The sequence below is a fragment of the Muntiacus reevesi genome, chromosome 21 (genome assembly GCF_963930625.1).
Source record: "Muntiacus reevesi chromosome 21, mMunRee1.1, whole genome shotgun sequence".
Taxonomy (NCBI): Eukaryota; Metazoa; Chordata; class Mammalia; order Artiodactyla; family Cervidae; genus Muntiacus; species Muntiacus reevesi.
The window spans coordinates 179,776-201,708 of record NC_089269.1 but is presented as its reverse complement, the minus strand read 5'-3'; the positions used below and the strand labels follow the sequence as shown (position 1 = coordinate 201,708).

Sequence of the window (21,933 nt, the reverse complement as noted above, 5' to 3'; positions counted from 1 at the left end):
ATTTAGTCCATAGTCTGGGTAATTTCAGTGTTGTTCCACTCCCCTTTTCCACATTCAGGGTCACATTTTCATGCCTCTTTGCTTGCTTAGTAATTCATGATTCCTGAAGATAAATTGTTGATATTCCAGATTCTGTTATCTTCCTGTGATCATTGTTGATGTTTGTTGCAGTAGACCCCTTCATTTACTGTCTGATGACCTTGACTTTGTATAGGTTGTGTTTTATGATTTGTTTTGTTTAATCAGTAGAAAACTCTAGGTATTTTCCATGATTGTGTAATTTCATGGTACTTAACCTCCAAACAAGTCTGCCAGGGCTTGCTCTCAGGCTTGTTTAGTAAATTTAGAGGTAGTCTTACTAGGCCATGGTATTTGCTCTTAAGGTGTATTCCTCCTGGCTGCTCACCTGTATGCCAGAGGTTTTAAAAAGTGTCTCCTTTCTATCAAGACAGAATCTTAAAATATCTCAAATCCCTGACACTCCTTGACTTTTAACATCTCTGTTTCATTCCTAGCAATCTGCTAATTTAGTTTTGTCTTACCTTGGGCATTTGCAGCCTACCCCTCAACCAGCGAATTGTGGACCATAGATTCCTCAGGTCTCCCTCTGTGAACTCTGACCCTATGCCCTGCTCCACAGATTCCAATCTTCTTTAGCTGCCACAGTTTCTAACCTCTCCCATCTCAGCTCAGCAGGATCATTATTTTCCACTTGGATTCTTAGTGAACTGTGGTCAGAAACTGCCCCAGTCAGAGAGTGACGGTGGATGTGGAGCTTATCTCGTGAGTTTCTCTTCTCTTGAGGTTTCCAGACTCAACACGTCCTGTTTTCCAATGGTTGAAAATATTTGCCTCATATATTTTGTCAGGTTATGGTTATTTATGGTAAGTGTGCCACTGTATTCTCAGTAACTTCCTTATATCCAGAAGCAAAAGGCCAGAGTATTTTTATGCAAATGTCATATAATTTCACTTATAAATATTCTAATATGCATTGTTGAATGATAGAGACAAAATTTCCTTTGCCTTCTTCTTCCTTTCCTTCCTCTTCCCTTTTCATTCCTTTGGTTTGTTAAAAAATAAATGGGATATTGGCCTGTTGACATCCCACAGTCTAGATTTAGCTAATCATCCTCTCTTGGTGTTGGTTAACTTGTTTCCTGAATTTTCTGTAAACTGGTTGGACCTAGAGGCTCCAGGTTTCTCTTTCCTGAGCAAGAAGAGTCCAGGGTGCCAGCACTCCTGTTGCATCAGATTGTGACGCACGTGGAGCCCAATTGCCATTGTGTTAGTGATGCCAGGATTGCCCGCAGGTGACGTTAGTGTGGTTTCCATTGCAAAATGTTCCACTAACATTCCACTTGGCAGTCTTAGTATCAATTGGTGGTTATTGCATAGGTCCATTATTTCATTAGGGCTGGCTAAATGGAGATATTTTAATTCTTTTATTCTACATTTATTGGCTTGAATTCTTCTATACAGAACAATTTTCCTCATCTTTTTTTTTTTTTTTTTTTTTTGTAGTTTCCTTGAAAGAGTTCATAGAGGAAAGGCAGGATAAATGTTTAATTATTTCTTTTTTAAAATAAGCAATCCATTTTCAGAGATATAAGTTGATATCCTAGCAAACTTTTTAAAATAAAAAACTTGATACCATTATCAACTTATGAACTTTTATGTTTGTGGTTTTATTGTTTGCAGTCACTGTTCTTTTTGAATTCACATTAGGCCAGTGAGAGCCCCTGTTGCTTTGAGGATTTTGTTGTGACTTATGTGTCAGAAACTTCTGTTCACTGTGCTCAACTTTCTATTAATAAATCCCAGCTCTTTGACTTTTTCCCTTCTTTACCCTCCAAATTATGGTATTCACATTTAACATATCCCATCTAATTTCCCATGGGACATCTCATATAACCAGTTTTTCTGGTTAAATCCTTGTTCCAATAATGGTAGATTAACTTTTGCAAGCCATTTTTGCTAAGACACTACATTGTGTACATAAAATTCTGTAACAAGTTATATTTCTTTATTATTCCTATTTCTTAAAATATGTTCACTAGACTACAAACATTAACAAATACAAAAATAACTTTAAATTTGGTACTAGATATTTAACAAGCTATAATAATAAGACAGAAGGTGACATTTTCTGACCTCTACTACAGTTTTGCAGGTGGCAGAATATTTCATGGGTGCATTAGTCAAGCAGTTTAGCTCTCCTATCACTGCCCCACTGATCACAAAGTCTGTATAAGTTATCTGGTAATCTTTCTCCTCTGACTCCCAGATTATTTGATCAATTCCCAAACCTGGCTTTGATCTTTGAAGCTGTTCAAGAACAAAGAAAGAAAGAAAGAAAGAAAAATACATGAATCAGTTAACTTACCAAAACTATTTGATTTATGGCTTTTCCCTTTGTTTAACAATTTTAAATACTTGCATATTGCCTGAAAATATGTATTACTTTTAACTGTTAAAGTGAATTTATTAAATTAGCAATGACTTGGAAACAAAACATTCTTAAATACTCTCATCTTTTTGATTCTACCAACTCAACCAATTAACACCTGTCATAGAATAGCTAAATGCCTAACTCAAATATAAGATAAATAACTTATCTTATAACTTTCAACCTTAATGCTGATCCTTTTAAAGTTTCTTGTTATCTATGGGAAAGTATGGCTTAACAAGTGATAGCTGGTGTTATTCATTGTGTTTGAGGAAGATAATTGTTGTTTGGATAGTAGCTGCTGTCCTAAAAAAAGGATTAATAGAGTTCTTAGCAGTGAAAGATATTTATTCTCAATTATGTAATGTTTTTAACTAATACTCACAAGTGCATTTATAAATATCTCTGCCTTACCTTTACCATGCCTGAAATAATTACATAAATTCCTTTAGGCTCATCACCTTCTTCAAATATATCATTTCCACAATCAAATGTTAAAACTCTGGATCTTTCCTAGAAAATGGCACCAAATACATAAGCTACAAATAATATTTTAGCAGTGATTAGAGTTTGCATTTTAATAAAAGTTTTATGCTTTTAAAGTAAATATTACTCAAAAAGATCTGAGACATTGCATTAGTAATAAATTTTTAAGAGAAAATAGGAATTATGGCTAAAAAAGAGAAAGTGGATATTAATGAATATATGTTATTTCAGGTGGGGTATTTATACATAAATTAGAAAGCAATCTAACTTAAGAATTAGAATGTATGGAAAGGTGAAAATATTTCTTTGGGTGAAAAATAATCTGAACAGATACAAGCTAATGGCACATATATGTCTTAGACATACTCATGCTCTAAACAGCAGATGAAATAATAAAAATTCAATCATTCAAAATATTTTAACCAGGTTAAAAAAATATAATTGGTCTTTTGGAGTTTACTAGATATAGAAAAATGTTATTAGAACAGGTTAAATCCATTTATTTGTTCATCCCAGAAACACTTATTGAACATCCAGTATGTGAGACACAACATGATAGGCACTGAGCAGTCAGAAGTTTGAGGAGGTAAGTGTTACAGAAGGGGGAGAGGCGTAAAGATAATAATTGCAATGTAATATAACTATGCTATAATAAAGGTGTATACTGGATGCAATGGTGACATCTTTGGTCCTCCAAACTCTGGATGGACCATAGGTTGGTCTTTTACTGGTATTTGATGCTAAAGCCTGCTTTTTAGAGAATGTTTCCAGAGAAGAAATGAGCAGAGGCAGTTTGGGGGGGTGGGGTTGGGTGGGAGGTGAAAACAAAGGGCATTTTACGATCAGTAAATGCACTCACAGAAGAACGGAATTTAAAAAGCATAAAGTTCTTGGAGTATCATGAGTGAAACAAAAGTGAAAGTGTTTAGTCACTCAGCCATGTCCAATTCTTTGCGACCCCACAGACTGTAGCCTGCCAGGCTCCTCTGTCCATGGAATTCTCCAGGCAAGAATAGTGGAGTGGGTAGCCATTGCTTTCTTCAGGAGATCTTCCTGACCCAGGAATTGATCCTGGGCCTCCCGCATTGCAGGCAGGTTCTTTACCCTCTGAGTTGGGGTATATGACATATAGATAACTAAATGTAAAGATGGAGAGATAGGCAGGGGGCAGATTATGGGAGAACTTTGCATGTCATTCAAAGGGATTTTGATTTTGATTTTACTCTATAGGTAATCACAAATAACAAAGAGTATCGTGGCTAGAACTTTAATTTTTAAAAGATCATTTATTGGCACATTAGAGATATTATTAGCAGGAAATACAAATATTACCTGAATAAAGTTTATATGTTCTTGGTCTTTATGTAGCCATGGGATATGATAAAGTGCTTCATCAACAGTAAGAGGTTCATATGTAGGTTGAAAATCAAGTATGTCTCTCTTTTTGGCCATAATTATCTAAAACCACCAAAGTTAAGAAAGGAGATGAACAAAACTCGTGATAATGAAATGTTTAAAACAATTATGAGTTGTACTATTTTCTTTTTCTTGATCTCCTGGGATTTCTGTTCTTCCATGGAAAACTTCAACCTATCCCGTCTTGAAGCATTTTTCTATGTTATCATTATTCTGAAGTCATAGATTATTTTTAAAAGTAAATCTTTTTACTGAAGTATAGCTAATTTGCAAAAGTGCACAAACCCTAAATGTCCGCTCAAAGAACATTTGTAACATGAAAACATCTGCGTAACTATAACCAAGATTAAAAACTTCGGTTGCACCTTAGAATCTTCCTTTATGTCCTCTAGAAGAGGTCATTACTTCTATCCCAAAGTAACACCCTTCTTCTATTACCATGGTTTAGCTTTTGTCTAGTTTTGAGTGTTATCTGCATGAAATCAATGTATGTACTTCTTTGTGTTTCATTTGTTCAACATAATGTCTCTGAAGTTCATTTACAACGTTCAGTTCAGTTCAGTCGCTCAGTCGTGTCTGACTCTTTGCGACCCCACGGACTGCAGCACACTAGGCCTCCCTGTCCATTACCAACTCCTGGAGTCTACTCAGATTCACGTCTATTGAGTCAGTGATGCCATCCAACCATAATTTGCAAGGAACAAAAATTCCTTCCTTGTTCACTGTTGTGTAGTGTTATGTTTTATGAATATACCACAGCTTTATTTATCTGTTGTTGATTGATATCTGGGCTGTTCCAGTCTGGAACTTGTGAAATGCCACGTTCTGTGAGTGCTTGTTCACTGTACATATATACACATTTCTGTTGTATATGTACATATATACATATATACACATTTCAGGTTATATAATTTAATTTCTGTGTCTTAAGATATGTATATGTCCAAATTTAGTAAATTCTGACAAGCAGTTTTCCAAAGTGATTGCATCAGTTTATACTGCCTTTCTGATGTTTCAGTTATTCCAGATCATGCCTACATTTGGTATTGTTAGGCTTTTTTTTTTTAATTTTAAGTACTTTGCTGATTGTGTATTGGTATTTTAATTTGGGTTTTTATTTGCATTAAGCTTATGATGATGACACTTCGCATCTTTTCTTATATTTATTGGATGCTAGAATATTCTCTGTTGGGAAGTGCCTGTTCAAACTTTTTGCTGATTTTTAAAAAACATGAATTTTCTGTCTTGTTCTTTTTGATTTGTAAGATATATTATGAAAATAAGACCTTTGTTGGATATATTTATTTTGAAAATATCCTCTACCTTTTTTGTGGACTGTCTTATCATTATCTTGTATCTTTCTTTGCCTCTCATTTTCTGCATTACTGTCTTCTGTATTTAGTTGATTTTTTGGAGTGAAACACTTGAAACTCCCTTCTTGCCTATTTTTATGTAATTCTTTAGTTATTTTCCTTTTTATTACCATGGGGATTACATTTATCATCCTAAAATATGACACTCTAATTTGAATTTCTACCAGTTTAACTTCCATAACATACAAAACTCTGTGCCTTTAACAGTTCCATCCTTACCCCTGTAGTTGACATCACAAAACTACATCTTTGTATGTTGTCTATCCAAAACATAAATGAATATTTTTTAAATGCTTTCATCTCTTAAATTATGTAGAAAACAAGCTATAACATTATAAGTCAAAGATATAATACTGCTAGCTTTTAGACAAATTGTTACTTTTAAAAAAATATTTATTTATTTATTTATTTTATTTTTCAGTGGGTTTTGTCATACATTGATATGAATCAGCCATAGAGTTACATGTATTCCCCATCCCTATCCCCCCTCCCACCTCCCAAATAGTTACTTTTAAGAATGTATTGGTGTCTTAAATCATGTAGAAAACAAAAAGTAAAGTCAGATACCATTATTACAACAATGCTGGCTTTAATAATTGCCCACGTGTTTAACTTTATTGAGATTTTTATTCCTTCATATGGATTTGAGTTATGGCCCAGTGTCCTTTCTTTTCCATCTGCATGATATCTTTTAGCATCTTTCAGGGCAGGTATAGTGGTAATGAACTCCCTCGGCTTTTGTTTGTTTGAGAATGTCTTCATTTTCCTCCCACTTCTAAAGGACAGTTTTGCTGGAGATAAGGTTCTTAGTTGATTTCTGCTGCTGCTGTTTAGTCACTAAGTTGTGTCTGACTCTTTGCGACCCCAAGGGACTGTAGCCCGCCAGGTTCCTCAATCCATGGGATTTCCCAGACAAGAATACCGGAGTGGGTTGCTATTTTCTTCTTCAGAGGATCTTCCCAGCCCATGCATCAAACCTTTTTCTCCTGCTTGGCAGGCAACTTCTTTACCACTTAACCACCTGGGAAGGCCTCTTAGTTGACTACATTTTTTCTTCTAGCACTTTGAACATATCAGCCCACTTTCTTCTGGTATCCAAAATTTCTGATGAGAAATCTGATGATGGTTTTATTGAGGATCCCTTGTATGTGACGAATTTTTAAACTTTTGCTGATTTCAAAGTTCACTATCTTTCAGCAATTTGGTTATAATATGTCTTGGTGTGGGTCTATTTGAGTTCTTCTTACTTGAAGTTCACTGAGCTTCTTAGATGTTAATATTCATGCTTGATATCAAGTGTGGGAAGTTTTAAGCCAGTATTTATTTAAATTTCCTCTCTGTTCCTTTCTCTCTCTCTCTTGTCTTCATGGGACATCTGCAATGCATACGCTGGTTCACGGATGGCTTCTCACTGGTCCATTAGACTCTGTTCACTTTTCTTCAGTCCTTTTCTTTCTAGTCCTCAGATAATATAATTTCCATGGACCTGTTTTCAAGGTGACTTGTTTTTCTGCCTACTTAAATAAGCCTTTTAGTTCCTGCTACATGTGTGTTATATATATTTTACCTTGAGTTCAAGCTTAAGGATTTAGAGTTTCTAATTACTACCAATGAATACAATATTTTTCCACATTTTCTTTAGTTTGGAATACTTTTTAATGTTGATCTGGTTTCTGGAAGCCCTGTTGAATTGTTTTATTGGTACCATATTATTCATCTGAAGTTAATTCTCAGGGTTTTAGATTAAACAATCAATAAGCAATAATAATTTTGTCCATTCTCCAAAACTTCCATATTTCAAGTTCCTTTTGCTTTTCTGCTAAGACCTACAAACACAACTTTCACTACTTGGAATGAACTATTCATTCTTATATTTTTTCCTGACTCTAATGGGAATATTGCTTAAAGTTTTGCCATCTAATACAATGTTTGTTTCATATTTTTAATATATATTCTTTATTTAGTTAAGAATGCTGCTTATTTTATTAGCCTTTGAACATTCTGAATAAGAGTTGGATTTTATCAAATGACTTGTCTTCTTTGATCTCTCAATAAGTGAGTTATATAGCTATTTTGAGAGACAAAACCTTTTTAGTTATAGCATATCATGCTTTGCCTATACTGCCAGATTCAATTAGCTACTATTATGTTAAACAGTTTTATATATGTATTCACAAGTATAATAGCTATTTTTTTTCTTATACTATTCCTGATTTGGAGCATAAATTTTATACTTACAGAATGAGTTGGGACCCTCTCTATCTTTTTACATTTCCTGGTACCATTTAAACAACTTGAAGAAAGAAAATTTAATTAATTTTTACCCTATAATTTAGTGTTCTTATCAATCACAGTTTCTATGGGAAAATTATTTCGGTGTCATAGATAATTGCCAGGAACACACTAACACGCAGTCTAGCCTAGGGAGAGGAATGGTTTCACTGCACCTTTGTTTTGGGTGCAAAGCATAGAAAGACGTGGTCCCTCCCTGTGCCCAGAGAGGAAAGAGAAGTTGACCGTTAGAGCGGCCGGGAGGAAACTCTTCCGGTAGGTGCGTTTCTGCAGACAGTTATTTTTATTTTTTTTATTTTTTAGTTCTACCACTTTATTGCTACCAACCCATTTCCCTCCACCCTCGTGCACACATGCTCAGTCATGTAATCCCATGGACTTCAGCCCGCCAGACTCCTCTGTCCATGGACTTTTCCAGGCAAGAATACTGGAGTGGGTTGCCATGCAGACAGTTATTTTAAGCAGTGTGTTTGCATTGCAGAATGGCCTATGTTGGAGAGGACTGAGAGCAGGCTTGAAGACCATAAATGATACCAAGTAAGAGTACTTGCTTTGAAAATATTCCACCGTACCTTGTTAATTTCAGAACCTTCAATTTTATGAAGAATGCCTTTTAACCTGAAAACTTTAACAATTTCTTTAGCCAAACTGAGCATGACATTAATTTCCTCCTTTGTTTTCATAATGACAGCGATTTCTGGGTGATCATACTCTAAGTAGCCTGAAAAATAACAAAATATTTTCAGATGAAATAGGACATTGCTTAAATATTTCATGTGGACAGTAAGTTAATATTTATTTTCTAAACCCATGGAGCACAACCCTGATCACAGGGAAATGTATCTCTCCCTAAAGAGATTTCTGTAATCAATCAGAATTCACCCATAGTTGCAGAGTTCTGCCTGACATTTCCTTGTTGGCAGCCCCATACTGTGTCTAAGCCCATGAAGAAGTACAGACAAGCCCTAGTCCTAGGATTAACAGTCACACTGATGCACCTCCACCAGATGCTGAGAGGCCCTCCTGGGCTCTAGGTCTAAAGTTTATGACCCGATTTTTTATTCTGTTTGAATCAAGATTTCTGACAATAGACTGTGTGCTTAAACATGGCTTCTGATCGAGTCCTCTCACTCATTCTGGGTCATTTCGACCCATCCTGTCTGGGCATCTAGATGATGCATCCATCTATGTCCTGCTAATGTGATGTAGATTCCTAGGTGCCCATGAGAGTTTCATCCACTTAGAAGTTTTTCTTGATCATGACCTCTTGTCTGACTTGACAACTCTCTGCCATGCAAGATCTCTCATGATTAGGCTCATTCCAGATTTGCTGTGTTCTATTACTGTCTACCATTCGTACCAAACTCCCTTTTCTGAACATACAGACAATATGCCATAGGGATGTCTGTCTCACTCCCAGGATTTGTCCTGCACTAGGACCATGACCTGGCACAATTCAGAGAACAGGCTGTTGTCATGTGTGAGCACTGAGCCTTCTAGCAGCCAAACCAGCAATTCCGTGAGATTCTGCTCTGATTTCAACTCATTTTAAAGCCTAAATCCTCAGATGGCAACTCTGTGGCAAATGGAGAAAAAAATAACTTCCATCCTTGTGTTGTTCAGCATAGTACGTTTGGAAGAAAATAGAATTTGTAGTGTGATAAAGACATGCACAATCATGGCATGCTAATGTATTTTCTTTAAACAGAAATGAAAAGGTCTTTGTTGTCACATAAGGCAGAAAAAGCAAATGTGGAGGGGTAATATTGCACTATTCTCATTCAAAGATATGATCATGTTGATTGTTGGAGCGATTCACTTTATTATTGATAATAAGTAGATCTCCTCAAAGACCAGTTTAGTTATCAAAACCATTGCCTTTCTAAAGGAGTGATGGTAAAGAAACGGTCATGCTAGATCTTCAGGGTGAGAGGCACCTACCTAGTTCTTTCATGGCGTGTCCTGTGTTCTTCGTTACCCTCCTTAATAGCATCTGTGGAACAAAAGAAATATTATTCTCACTGGAAAACAAACTGTTATAAAAGGCCTTTACATTTACAACCGATAACTGTAAAGGAAAATATGATGGAGATTTTTCAGGAACTAGAATTGAATTTTGTGCGTGTGTGCCAAGCCACTTCAGTCATGTCCAACACTGCAGCACTATGGACTGTGGATTCTTCAGGCAAGAATACTGGAGTGGGTCGCCATGTCCCCCTCCAGGGTGTTGTCCTGACTCGAGCTGAACCCGTGTCTCTTGTGTCCCTGCATTGGCCGGCAGGTTCTCTAGCACTCCACCTGGGAATTGTGTGCAATGAATTTTATTTTACTCCAGCAAGAGTAGTGGAGAAGATGAGAAGTGGCATTACCTAGGCTGATTTTGAGAAACCCAAAGGTAAGTCATATATTTTTTCTTAAAGTAACTTACTTTAGGATACTGTTGATTCTGAAAAATACAGGCATGCGAGGTATTTCCCATTCAATTTTTGAGAACCTTTGAATTTAGGAAATACATGTGGTTTTCAATCTTAAATGAGGTAGAAGTTTTAACCAAAATATGTGAGAGCAGAAATGAGGATTGAAACTGGCCAATATCTTAAATATTCAAGTTCTTTTGTATTTTCTACTGTGTATCCTCAATATGAGTGAGTATAAAAGGTAACAAAATTCAGCAAAGGTTTTAAAGTTACAGGTGGTGAAGAGAGAAAAGATACAGTGATTTGTGTTCAACTACATATTGAGTGTTCAATGTTCTCAACTACAGAACTTTGGGCATATGACATATAGCATTAAAATATTCTAAATTATCTTGAAAGATGACTGTCTAATTTCACATCGATGACAAACTTAGGGGCAAACATCAGTGTTAATCTGACTCAATCGAGAAAATGAAAAATAAGATATAGAACTTAGGCCCTAGCATTCTGTTTGCTGATTACTAGCTGTGTATGTGACTTTGGACATAATCATTAAATCTTTCTTGGCTTCATTTTTCTCATCTGTAAAATGAGGGAATTAGATATGATTTCCCTCTAAATAAGTTGCTGGTACTTCTTTCTACTTGTCAGATCCCCATCTCTCATTTTTACTATTTACTGTGGGAAAATCAAGCATATAGAGAAACAGAAGGAGATTTGGAGATTATGAGGAAGGTCTGTCTGCTCAACCCTGCCATCACTTATCATCCTCCAGTATTTCCTATTTAATGCATCTTAGCCTGATAGATCCTGGAACTTGCATTGAGAGAAGCTCATTTGTACACATGGGTTTCATGATAGCTCCAAAAGGACCAAAATGTATGCCCCAAGAGGCTCATAACTTGTTTTTAACTCATTCAAAGTATATAATTAAATGATTTTTTAATACATTCGTGGCATTGTGCAATCATCCTCACAATTTCAAAACATCTTCATCCTCCTAAAAGAAATTTCATAACCATTACAGTTCCTCCTCATCCACACCCACCACCCTCACCGGCCCCCCACCCTCCCCAGCCATAGGGAACCAGTAATCTATTTCCTGCCTGTATAGATTTGCCTGTTCTGGACATTTCTTATACATTGAATCATACTGTAAGTGCATTGTGACTGTCTTCATTCAGTTAGCATGCTTTCAAAGTTCATCCATGCTATAGTATTGATACTTCATTCTTTTTATTGCTTAATAATCTTAGTATTCCATTATGCAATTACATCACATTTTATTTATCAGTTCAACAGCTGATAGACATGTGGGTTGTCTCAACTTTTTGGCTGGCATGAATAATGCTATTTACAAGAGCCAAGACATGGAGACAACCTGAATGTCCTTTGACAGATGAGTGGGTAAAGATGATGCTGCACATACACATAATGGAGTACTATTCAGCCATAATAAGAAAATACTCTTATTTTCAGAAACACAGATGGGCCTAGAGGAGCCTCATAACTTGCTAATGTGTCACAGACACTTCAGTGAGGAGTCATCTGAGTAATATAAATGTAGACTGGTTTCTGTTTTTGCAAAAATTTCTCAGCAAACCAAGAGTCAGAGCTCACCTCTACATATATAGAAAGAAGACATGATGGGCGAGGGCAACTGAGGAGTGAGGGAAATGAACCATTTTCTTAGCACTTAAAGTTTTCCTCACCTGTTTAACCTGTTTGGAACTTGCAATCTTGTCAATTATAGTCATTATATCTGCTTCGCCTTGGATATATCCTTTTAGTATAGCATACCTAAAGGACAGCTGATGGCTCATCCTTTTATCTAATATTTGCAGCAACCTTGGTGTTACAAGCTGAAAAAAACAAGATATTTAATATAATTTGTACAAATTATGGTTGATTTTATGTTGGCTAGTTTAAAATAGGTAATAATAAGAAATGACATGCTCTCAATGGTAACTATAGCAACTTGTCAAGATTCTTAGTCATTTTATTCACAGAATCTCTGTAGCTTCATGGCTAGAGCTATTTCCCCATAACTAATAATATTAGATGCCTACATAAAGTTAAGACTTTATTTTTTACTTATTTCCATTGTAGAGAATTGCATGATATTTTAAGGGATTTTATTCTTGGGAAACAACGTGCTTAATCTTCTGGGCTTAGGTCACAAAATGACTTGTCTATGAAGTACTGCCACTTTTACCTACTAAACCTCCCACCAAACTTCTCACTGGATGGTTCACAGTTCATTTGAGTTAGAGCTCACCACAACTATGGTCCTTATTTGACCTCACAATTAGCTTCTAATTGTTTCTTTGCTAAGGGTTTAAGTCTTCAGCTTAACTGTGACCACTGTAGCGTCTCCTAACTTCCGCAGAACTGGCCAAACTCTACACTTTCCCATCTTTGCTCCACACTTCTCCACACTTACACAGAGAATAATTACTGGTTATATTGGTATAGAAAGACACATTAGACAATTAAAGGTCATTTTAGATGCTGACTTTATAGTACTATGAGTTTATATAACACAAAATGTGCGTTTTTAAGTTTCTTAACTTGTATGAATGCACACTACTTGCATTGTCACTGCAAACACACATGGTTTGCTTTGCAGCTTCTATCAATTATTTCAGGTATTCATAAGAATAAATGTCACTTTGGGTTCCCACGTGCTTTCTACTGAAAGGAAAGGCTGTGATGGGTATTTCTGTACTTCCATGTACTAAATGAATTTCTAATATTACTTAGATATTCACAATATAATCTGTTATGAGACTTAACTTGTCAAAATAATCTAAATATAAACACCAGCCCAACAGAAAGTGGAAACCACAAAACTAGTAAGCTGATTTTCATCCATATTTCATGAAGTAGTCAGAAGAAATTTGAAACTGCTTGATTTAATAGTTCTTTACCTTCAAAATGCGTAGGATGCGAAGAAATCTAACAACTTTTATAATGATGACTGTTTGAACCAAATCAAAAATATAATAATTAATGGAATTTGTCTCAATCAGAATTACATCTATGATGCCAACTAGCGTAATTGTTAGCTCAAATAGATTCCAGGCATGGAAAAAATATTCTGTCCTCATCGCTGCTATCTGTTGATTTAAAAAGAAATTGCACTACCTTATTTGTTTTTGCTTTCACATTATTTTCCATAATAACTGAAACATGAATAGTTAAGTTTTTCTCTGATGTACCTTAAGACTCTACTTGTCTGAAATACTAGTAAGTGATCACATCAACTTGAAATTAAATGGCTAAAACATTGAAGCATCTATTCCAAGACAGAAAATATTCAAAATACCTACTAATTCATTCATTCATTATTTATTTATTTAAAAATATTTTATTGAAATCTTATTATAAATAAGCAAGTCAAGAAGCAACAGTTAGAATCAGGCGTGGAACAAGGGACTGGTTTAAAACTGGGAAAGGACTACATCAAGGCTCTATATTGTCACCCTGCTTATTTAACTTATATGCAGAGTACATCAGGCAAAATGCTAGGCTGGATGAATCACAAGCTGGAAGGAATCAAGATTGCTGGGAGAAACAAAAACAACCTCAGATACACAGATGATACCACTCTACTGGCAGAAAGTGAAGAGGAATTAAAGACCCTCTTGATGAGGGTGAAATAGGAGAGTGAAAGAGCTTGCTTAAAACTCAACATTCAAAAAACAAAGATCACAGCATGTGGTCCCATCATGTCATGGCATGTAGATGGGGAAAAAGTGGAAACATTGTTAGATTTTATCTTCTTGGGCTCCAAAGAGTCCCAAGTCACTGAATGCTGACTGCAACCATGAAATTAAAAGATGTTGTTCCTTGGAAAAAAAGCTATAACAAACCTAGACAGCATATTAAAAAGCAGAGACATTACTTTGCCAGCAAAGGTCCACATAGTCAAAGCTATGGTTTTTCCAGTAGTCATGTACAGATGTGAGAGTTGGACCATAAGAAGAGCCAAAGAAATGATGTGTTCAAATTGTGGTGCTGGAGAAGACTCTTGAGAGTCCCTTGGACAATAAGGAGATCAGACCAGTTAATCCTTAAGGAAATCAACTCAGTATTCACTAGAAGGACTGATGCTGAAGCTCCAATACCTTGGCCACCTGATGCAAAGAGTCAACTTATTGGAAAAGATTTTGATGCTGGGAAAGACTGAGGGCAGGAGAAGGCGGTGACAGAGGATGAGACAGTTGCATAGCTTCACCAACTCAATGTACATGAATTTGAGCAAACTCCAGGAAATAGTGAAGGACAGGGAAGCCTGGTGTACTGCAGTCCATGGGGTCATAAAGAGTCAGACAGGACTTAGTGACTGAAGAACAGCAACTATAACTAATAGAGTGGGAATAGTCAAAAATGACTGTGGATTCCAGCCTGGGAAATTAGATTTCCAGTGGAACTTTGAAGAAAGAGTAGGCTTAGAGATGATAAGTTTATTTTGAATAAATTATTTGAGATGTTGTTTTGTTGTAGAGACTCAATCATCAGTTGTCTATATGATCTGAGGCTCTGAACAAAATCCAAGCAGAAGACATAAGTTTGGGAGTCATGAGACTCTGAATGGTAGTTGATGCCAGAGAAGTGACTGAGATAGCCTGGCCCATGAGACCCTATCTCATAATTCATGTCTGTGCCTTTTGTTTTATTTTCCACATCCTCCACACAAATTTACCATCTCTCTAGTCTTCATCCTGACCAATCCTGTCATTAGGAATAGGGTTCCTTGTGTGTGTCACATTGTCACTTCTAAGTTTTCCTTTGTTCTTGTTGTCTATTCTGCTCCATACTCACATGTTCAGTCTCTACTTTGACTCCTATTCATTATTCAAAGTTCAACTGAAGCATCTCCTTTCCTTGATAGACTTGTTTCTCTGACCGTAATATTCTGTATAATGAATTCCCATGTTTTCCAATAGCACCCCGTGTATTTCTTTATCATAATACTTAATATACTGATTTGTAATATTGATTAATTTGGTTTTTTTAGCAACCTGATCCTCCTACTCACTATAATTCAGAGAAAGTGAAGGAGACAGACATATTCATGCCAGGGAGAGCAAAAGCTTCATTGTAAATTAAGGAATTGTCATCAATTCAGTTCAGTCACTCAATTGTGTCTGACTCTGTGACCCCATGGACCGCAGCACACCAGGCTTCCCTGTCCATCACCAACTCCCAGAGCCTACTCAAACTCATGTCCATCGCGTCGGTGATGCCATCCAACTATCTCGTCCTCCGTTGTCCCCTTCTCCTCCTGCCTTCAATCTTTCCCAGCATTAGGTTCTTTTCCAATGAGTCAGTTCTTTGCATCAGGTGCCCAAAGGAACTGTCATACTTGTTTGTAAACAGACAAGTGGTAGAGGGTTTAATGGTATAGTGTCATTTCTCTTGAGTGTGCTCTCATTTGGCCAGGCTGAGGAAAGTCAATGTCTGAATCTAGGGAGCAGAAGATCAGATCCTGGTCTTGTGAGGTCCGGTGCAAGACACAGTTTAGCTACTGTAAGTCTTGTTTCCTTCTTGTTGCAACAGAGTATAGGTGAGTTCTTTCTCTTAGGAGCTGAAAGAACTGGTATAAATAGTAAGACTTTATCTAGATACCAAATATTCAGAAACATGAAGGAGTTATTTGGAGGTCAAAGAATACAGCCACTCGGGCTTCCTTGGGGGCCCAGATGGTAAAGAGTTTGCCTGCAATGCAGGAGGCACAGGAAAGGAGGGTTTGGTCCCTGGATTGAGAAGATCCCCTGGAGAAGGGAATGGCAACCTACTCCAGCATTCTTGTCGGGAGAATGCCATAGACAGAGGAGCCTGTGGGCTACAGTCCATGGGGTTGCAAAGAGTTGGACATGACTGAGCTGCTAACACACACACACACACACACACACACACACACACACACTCACACACACATGGAATAAAGCCATAGGAGAGGAAGAGCTTGGTATAAAATGATAGCACAGGCTTCAAAGAAAGAGAGGTCTGTCAACTATAAAGTTGTTACAGCCTCTGGCACCCAGATGCAGAAGAGTGATTATCCTTCCTCTGAGAAAGTTTTAAAAGATCCATTACTCTAATAGGTTGAGGAGTATTGGGGGAAAGTTTGAAAATATGAGAAGCAAAGTTTAAGACAGAATTGTGTATAAGAAAGAACACACACTTTGAGGGATTGGATCCCAACTCTCCTATTCATTAGCTATGTGACCTTAAACAAGTTACAAAACTTTTCAGAGACTCAGGTCCCTCATCTGTAAAATGCAAGGCATAATATCTACATTAAAGTGTAAACAAGGGTTTGAAATGTTATAATTGCAGTGATACCTGGCACCTCAGAGATCATTTATTATTATTGTTATTGATAATAATGAATATTTTAAAAGGCATACTACAAAGGGGGAAGAACTGAACTAAATAGAAAACAGGGCAAAGAAAATAAGTGAAGGCAAGTTTGTAAACTGGGTAGTGAAGATGAATCTTGAGTTAAACAGAAAGGAGAGGCAGACACAGGATTGAACAGTTGGGAGTGTCCTCTTAGCTCTGAAGATTTAGGCCAACCTTGATATTTTACAGAAGAAGGAACTGAAGTTGAGAAAAGTTTACTGACATGGTGAACAGCTAACATTTTATTGGAGAAAGCCAAAACCAGAGTCAGGTCTGCATCTGGGCTCACTGTTCTTTCCACTATAGTACATATTAAATGATTTTAGGGAACACTTTACTCTTATTCTCACCCTAGTACTAATGCTGACTCTAATTGCTTTAATTTTTCTTAACTCTGTGACATCTCCTATGGTTTTTCCAACTAGTTGGGATTTATTACATACAATGATTGAATGTGAATCCATTCCACTCCCCCCAGTAATCATAGCTCTAGTATTTTAATGTTCCAGTAATGATTTGAGAGTCATCCATTTTGTCCAAATATCAAATTTAATTCCTCTATTTAAATCATTTGGCTAAAAATATTTTACATACAATTTGATCTATATGGCACAATTTGTTGTTGTTGTTTAATTGCTAAATCGTGTCTGATTCTTTGTGACTCAATGGAGTGGACTGCCAGGCTCCTCTGTCCACGGGATTTCCCAGGCACAAGAATACTGAAGGGGCTGCTGCTTTCCTCCCCAGGGAATCTTCCCAACACAGGGACTGAGCCCACATCCGCCGCACTGGCAGGTAGACTCTTTGCTGCTGAGCCCCTAGGGAAGCCCCATGTGACACAGTAGTGTTGTCAGTTGTGGACATACGTTTCCATCATTCAACAGCTATCTTTACACTAAATTAAAAAAAATCAAACTATTAAATGTTTTTTAAGTATAAATGAATCTCTATCAGTTTACTTATCCATCTATTCATTTATCTAATATAAAAATAAATTTTAAAAAATCCAGGTGCTCACCACTTTGCTAAGCTGAAGAACATTGCCAATACCCCTGTAACTCACTCTGTTCTTCTTTGAACACGCATTATTTGAACATTTGCAAATACAAAATCAGTCCTTAAAGTATGAATATTTATTATTGTCACTGTAAAAATCACCTTTAAAAAATAAAGTTTGTTTGAGGAGTGAGGGAGAATTTTATGCAATCCTTTAGAAAACTGTCTGTGCAGCTAGTGTAGAAAAATAAAATTATGAAATCTCCCTGTTAGACATACCACCACACACACAAAAGCACATTTAGCTTTACCTTAAGTAGTGCCTCCATGATATAAAACGCAAGAAAAGAGTAGTTAGCATATGCTAATTCTGTTTCATAGATATCGTTCAACACAGATATACAAGAAATTATAAGAGGAAACATATTCATTAGTATGACAAGGTATCCGATGTACTCAAATTCATCAGTAAATACTATTTTATGGCATGCACGAAGAAAGCAATGTCTGCAAAAAAAAAGTTTAAAAAAAGATATAGTTTTATCTGATAAAATAATTACACTGAATTAATTTCATTATATGCTCAGTCCTGATCTAATCATCAATAGCGACAAAGCCCAGCTTAATTCTGAGAAGTAGCCGTTACTACCAAACACTTGCTGGCATTCTACTTCAGGTACTGGTCCTTTAATTTCCTCCTCTGTAAACGTCCTTAGGCTAGTTTCCCCTCTTTCTTTCTTTCTTTCCTCACTGCTCATTCATTTTTACTTATACTTTTAGTAGAAATACTTCAGATCATAAAACAGAGATAATTCAAACTGGAGATATTAATAAAAAAAAAATCTTTCCCACCTTCTAATTATTCTACTTCTCAGAGATGGCTACTATTACCAGTTTTAATATTGTTTCAATATTTTTGTTTATATAATCATTATCTGTGAATACAAAAAGAACCATATCATGTATACTGCTCTATAACCTGCTTATTTTTCTCTTAGCAATGGAGCATGAGCATTTTTCCTTGTCAAGGCATACAGTCTGACACAAATCCTAATATGTGTGGGAGTGAAACAGGATAGGTACACATTTTATAAAAACTTTAACATATGTGCTTTGAAAAATTATTTTTATACTGAGTATGCTGGATAGTAGAATTGTGAGTGAAAGGATTTACTTTATGCAGTTTTAATTTTAATTTTAAATTATTCAAGTAGTATAATAATGCATTATTATTGCTAAAACTCAAACAAAATGATTAATCAATTATTGACTAAAGAGCAGGTGAGTGCTGATTACTTTGTTATTCTTAGATTTAGACTCATGTTATGCAGGACCTGAAATTTTTACAATTTTTATGACTTGCATTCCTATTTAATAAAAATGAGATAAATCATAAATGCTTATATGATCCTGTCATCACATTGCAAAAATCCTCCAAGGTCTCAGGCAGTGCCAGAGAGAGGGAGACCCATAGAATGAAAGCCTTGTTAACTTCAAGGTAAGACTTCCCTCCCAGCTGTCTCTTCAGACTGTTTTTCTTTACTTCTTAAAAAAAATTCAGTCATATTGAGGTATAACTGACATGTAAAATTGTAGATATTGAAACTATCTATCCTAGTGGCTTGATATACATATACTTTGTGAAAGGATTCCTCCCATCTAGTTAATTAATATACCCATCACCTCACATGATGTGTGACTATTCTGAGGTATGACTAAATTCTTTTCTCAGTTATTGTCACCATGCACTACATTACATCTTCAGATCTTGTTCGCCTTATAGCTGAAAGTTCCTTTTAGTAACCTTTTACTAATCTCTGTTTCCCTAAACACTCAACTCTGGTAACCTCTTTTTCTACTCTCTGTTTATATTAGCTGACTTCAAAAAATCTATTATTTCATTTCATTTTACTTATTTTTGGAGTCAACATATAAGTGATACCATGCAGTATTTGTCTTTTTTGGTCTGACTTATATTTAGCATAGAACTGTCACGATCCAACCATATTGTCACAAATGACAAAAATTCCTTCTTTCTCCGCTGTATTTTCTTTATCCATTCATCTGGTGATGGATACTTAGTTTATTTTTATATCTTAACTATTGTGAATAATGTTACTATAAAATATGATTGCAAATTTCTTTCTGATGTTTTTATTTCTTTTGGATATATACCCAGAAGTGGGACTGCTAGATCATATGGTCGTTTCATTTTTAATTATTTGAGGAACCTCCATGCTGTTTTCCACAGTGGCTGTGCAAGTTTACATACAAGTTTACATTCCCACCAACAGTGTATTATGGTTCCCTCTTCTTCATGCCCTTGCCAATACGTACTACTTGGTTTTTTTTTTTTTTGATGATAGGCATTCTAACAAGTATGAGATAATATTTCATTGTGATTTTGACTTGTACTTCCTTGGTGATTGGTGACATTAAGCACCTTTTCATGTTTGTATTGGCCTTTTGTATGTTCTCTTTGGTAAAATGTCTATTCAGTTCCTCTGCCCATTTTTAATTGGATTGCTTGTTTTTTGCTATTCAATGTATGAATTCCTTATATATTTTGGATACTAACCCCTTATCAAGTATGTTGTTGTTCAGTAACTAAGTCATATCAGATTCTTTGAGACCCATGGACTGCAGCAAGCCAGACCTCTCTGTCCCTTACCATCTCCCAGAGTTCACCCAAGTTCATGTCCATTGAATCAGTGATGCCATTCAACCATCTCATCCTCTACCACCCCCCCTCTCCTTTTGCTGTTAATCTTTCCCAGCATCAGGGTCTTTTCCAGTGCATTGGCTCTTTGTATCAGGTGGCCAAAGTATTGGAGCTTCAGCTTCAGCATCAGTCCTTCCAATTAATATTCAGGGTTGATTTCCCTTAAGATTGGCTAGTTTGTTCTCTTTGCTCTCTAAGGCACTCTCGAGTCTTCTCCAGCACCACAATTTGAATGCATCAATTCTTTGGCATTCAACCTTCTTGATGGTTCAACTCTCACATCTGTACATGATTACTGGAAAAATCATAGCTTTGACAATACAGACCTTTGTCAGCAAAGAGATGTCTTTGCTTTTTTTTTTCTAATTTTTTTTCTCTTGGCTGCTCTGGGTCTTCGTTGCTGCACGCAGGCTTTCTCTAATTGTGGTGAGTGGCGGCTACTCTTTGTTGCAGTGCTTGGGCTTCTTACCGCAGTGGCTTCTCTTGCAGCAGAACAAGGGCTCTAGGGCTCGCAGGCCCAGTAGTTGTGGCTCATAGGCTCAGCTGCCCTGCAGCATGTGGAGTCTCCCCACACCAGGGCCTGAGCCCGTGTCCCCTGCATCGGCAGGTGGGATTCTTAACCACTGTCACCAGGGAAGTCCCGTCTTTGCTTTTTAATATGCTGTCTGGTTGTTGTAACCTTCTTTCCAAGAACCAGGATTCTTCTTCCAAACAAGAACCATCTCAGGAATATAATTGCACCAGCTCCAAATGTCCTCGGCAGAATGTTGAAAACTGAGTTATGGCTAAGAACTCTGTGCCAATAAATTTCTTCCCAGTCTGGCCTTATGTTGCAGCCCTCTGGTCCAGCGTCCTCAAGACCCCTTCCCTTACATGTTCTATTAGCATTTGTTGGTATCAGTCAAGTCCTGTAATTCTTTCCGTTGATAAGTTGTGCTCTTCCTGAAGCAGCCACTATATTTTCCCCTCCACCTATGTTGAGACTTGACCTGGGTAATTACCATGGAAACTATGAAAGGTGGTAGAAACTAAGAAAAAGCTTTATCTCATGATGTCTTTGCAGCTCTTAAAGGTGATAAAAGGCTATTGTTCTCCAGCAGAAGAGAGGTGGCTACTTCTGTCAAGCCAAGGTATTCACAAGAATGCGGAGGTTCAAGATTCTCAGGTTTGCCCCAGGGGTCCCCACTCCAGCCTCACAGTCCTGGGTCCCTCCAGGTAGATATATCAGGTGACTCAGGGGTAAAGACCCTGCCGGCCAATGCAGGAGCTGTAGGTTCCACCCCTGGGTCAGAAAGACCCCTTAGGGCAGGAAATGGCAACCCGCTGCAGTGTTCTTGCCTGGGAAATTCAGGGGAGGGAGGGGCCTGG

At 36.8% G+C, this 21,933-nt stretch overlaps 1 protein-coding gene across 1 annotated transcript in view; it reads right to left on the bottom strand.

Moving 5' to 3' along the window:
* SLC9C1 (solute carrier family 9 member C1) overlaps nucleotides 1–21,933 on the bottom strand; it is a 152,086-nt gene that overhangs the window by 26,991 nt on the left and 103,162 nt on the right. Inside the window, exons 21-28 of the mRNA XM_065913843.1 lie at nucleotides 18,155–18,350; nucleotides 13,364–13,552; nucleotides 12,146–12,295; nucleotides 9,958–10,009; nucleotides 8,589–8,737; nucleotides 4,268–4,393; nucleotides 2,864–2,962; nucleotides 2,155–2,328 (exon numbers count right to left, since the gene is read on the bottom strand). Coding sequence (XP_065769915.1) covers nucleotides 2,155–2,328; nucleotides 2,864–2,962; nucleotides 4,268–4,393; nucleotides 8,589–8,737; nucleotides 9,958–10,009; nucleotides 12,146–12,295; nucleotides 13,364–13,552; nucleotides 18,155–18,350 — 1,135 coding nt within the window. The remainder of the gene's footprint in view (nucleotides 1–2,154; nucleotides 2,329–2,863; nucleotides 2,963–4,267; nucleotides 4,394–8,588; nucleotides 8,738–9,957; nucleotides 10,010–12,145; nucleotides 12,296–13,363; nucleotides 13,553–18,154; nucleotides 18,351–21,933) is intronic.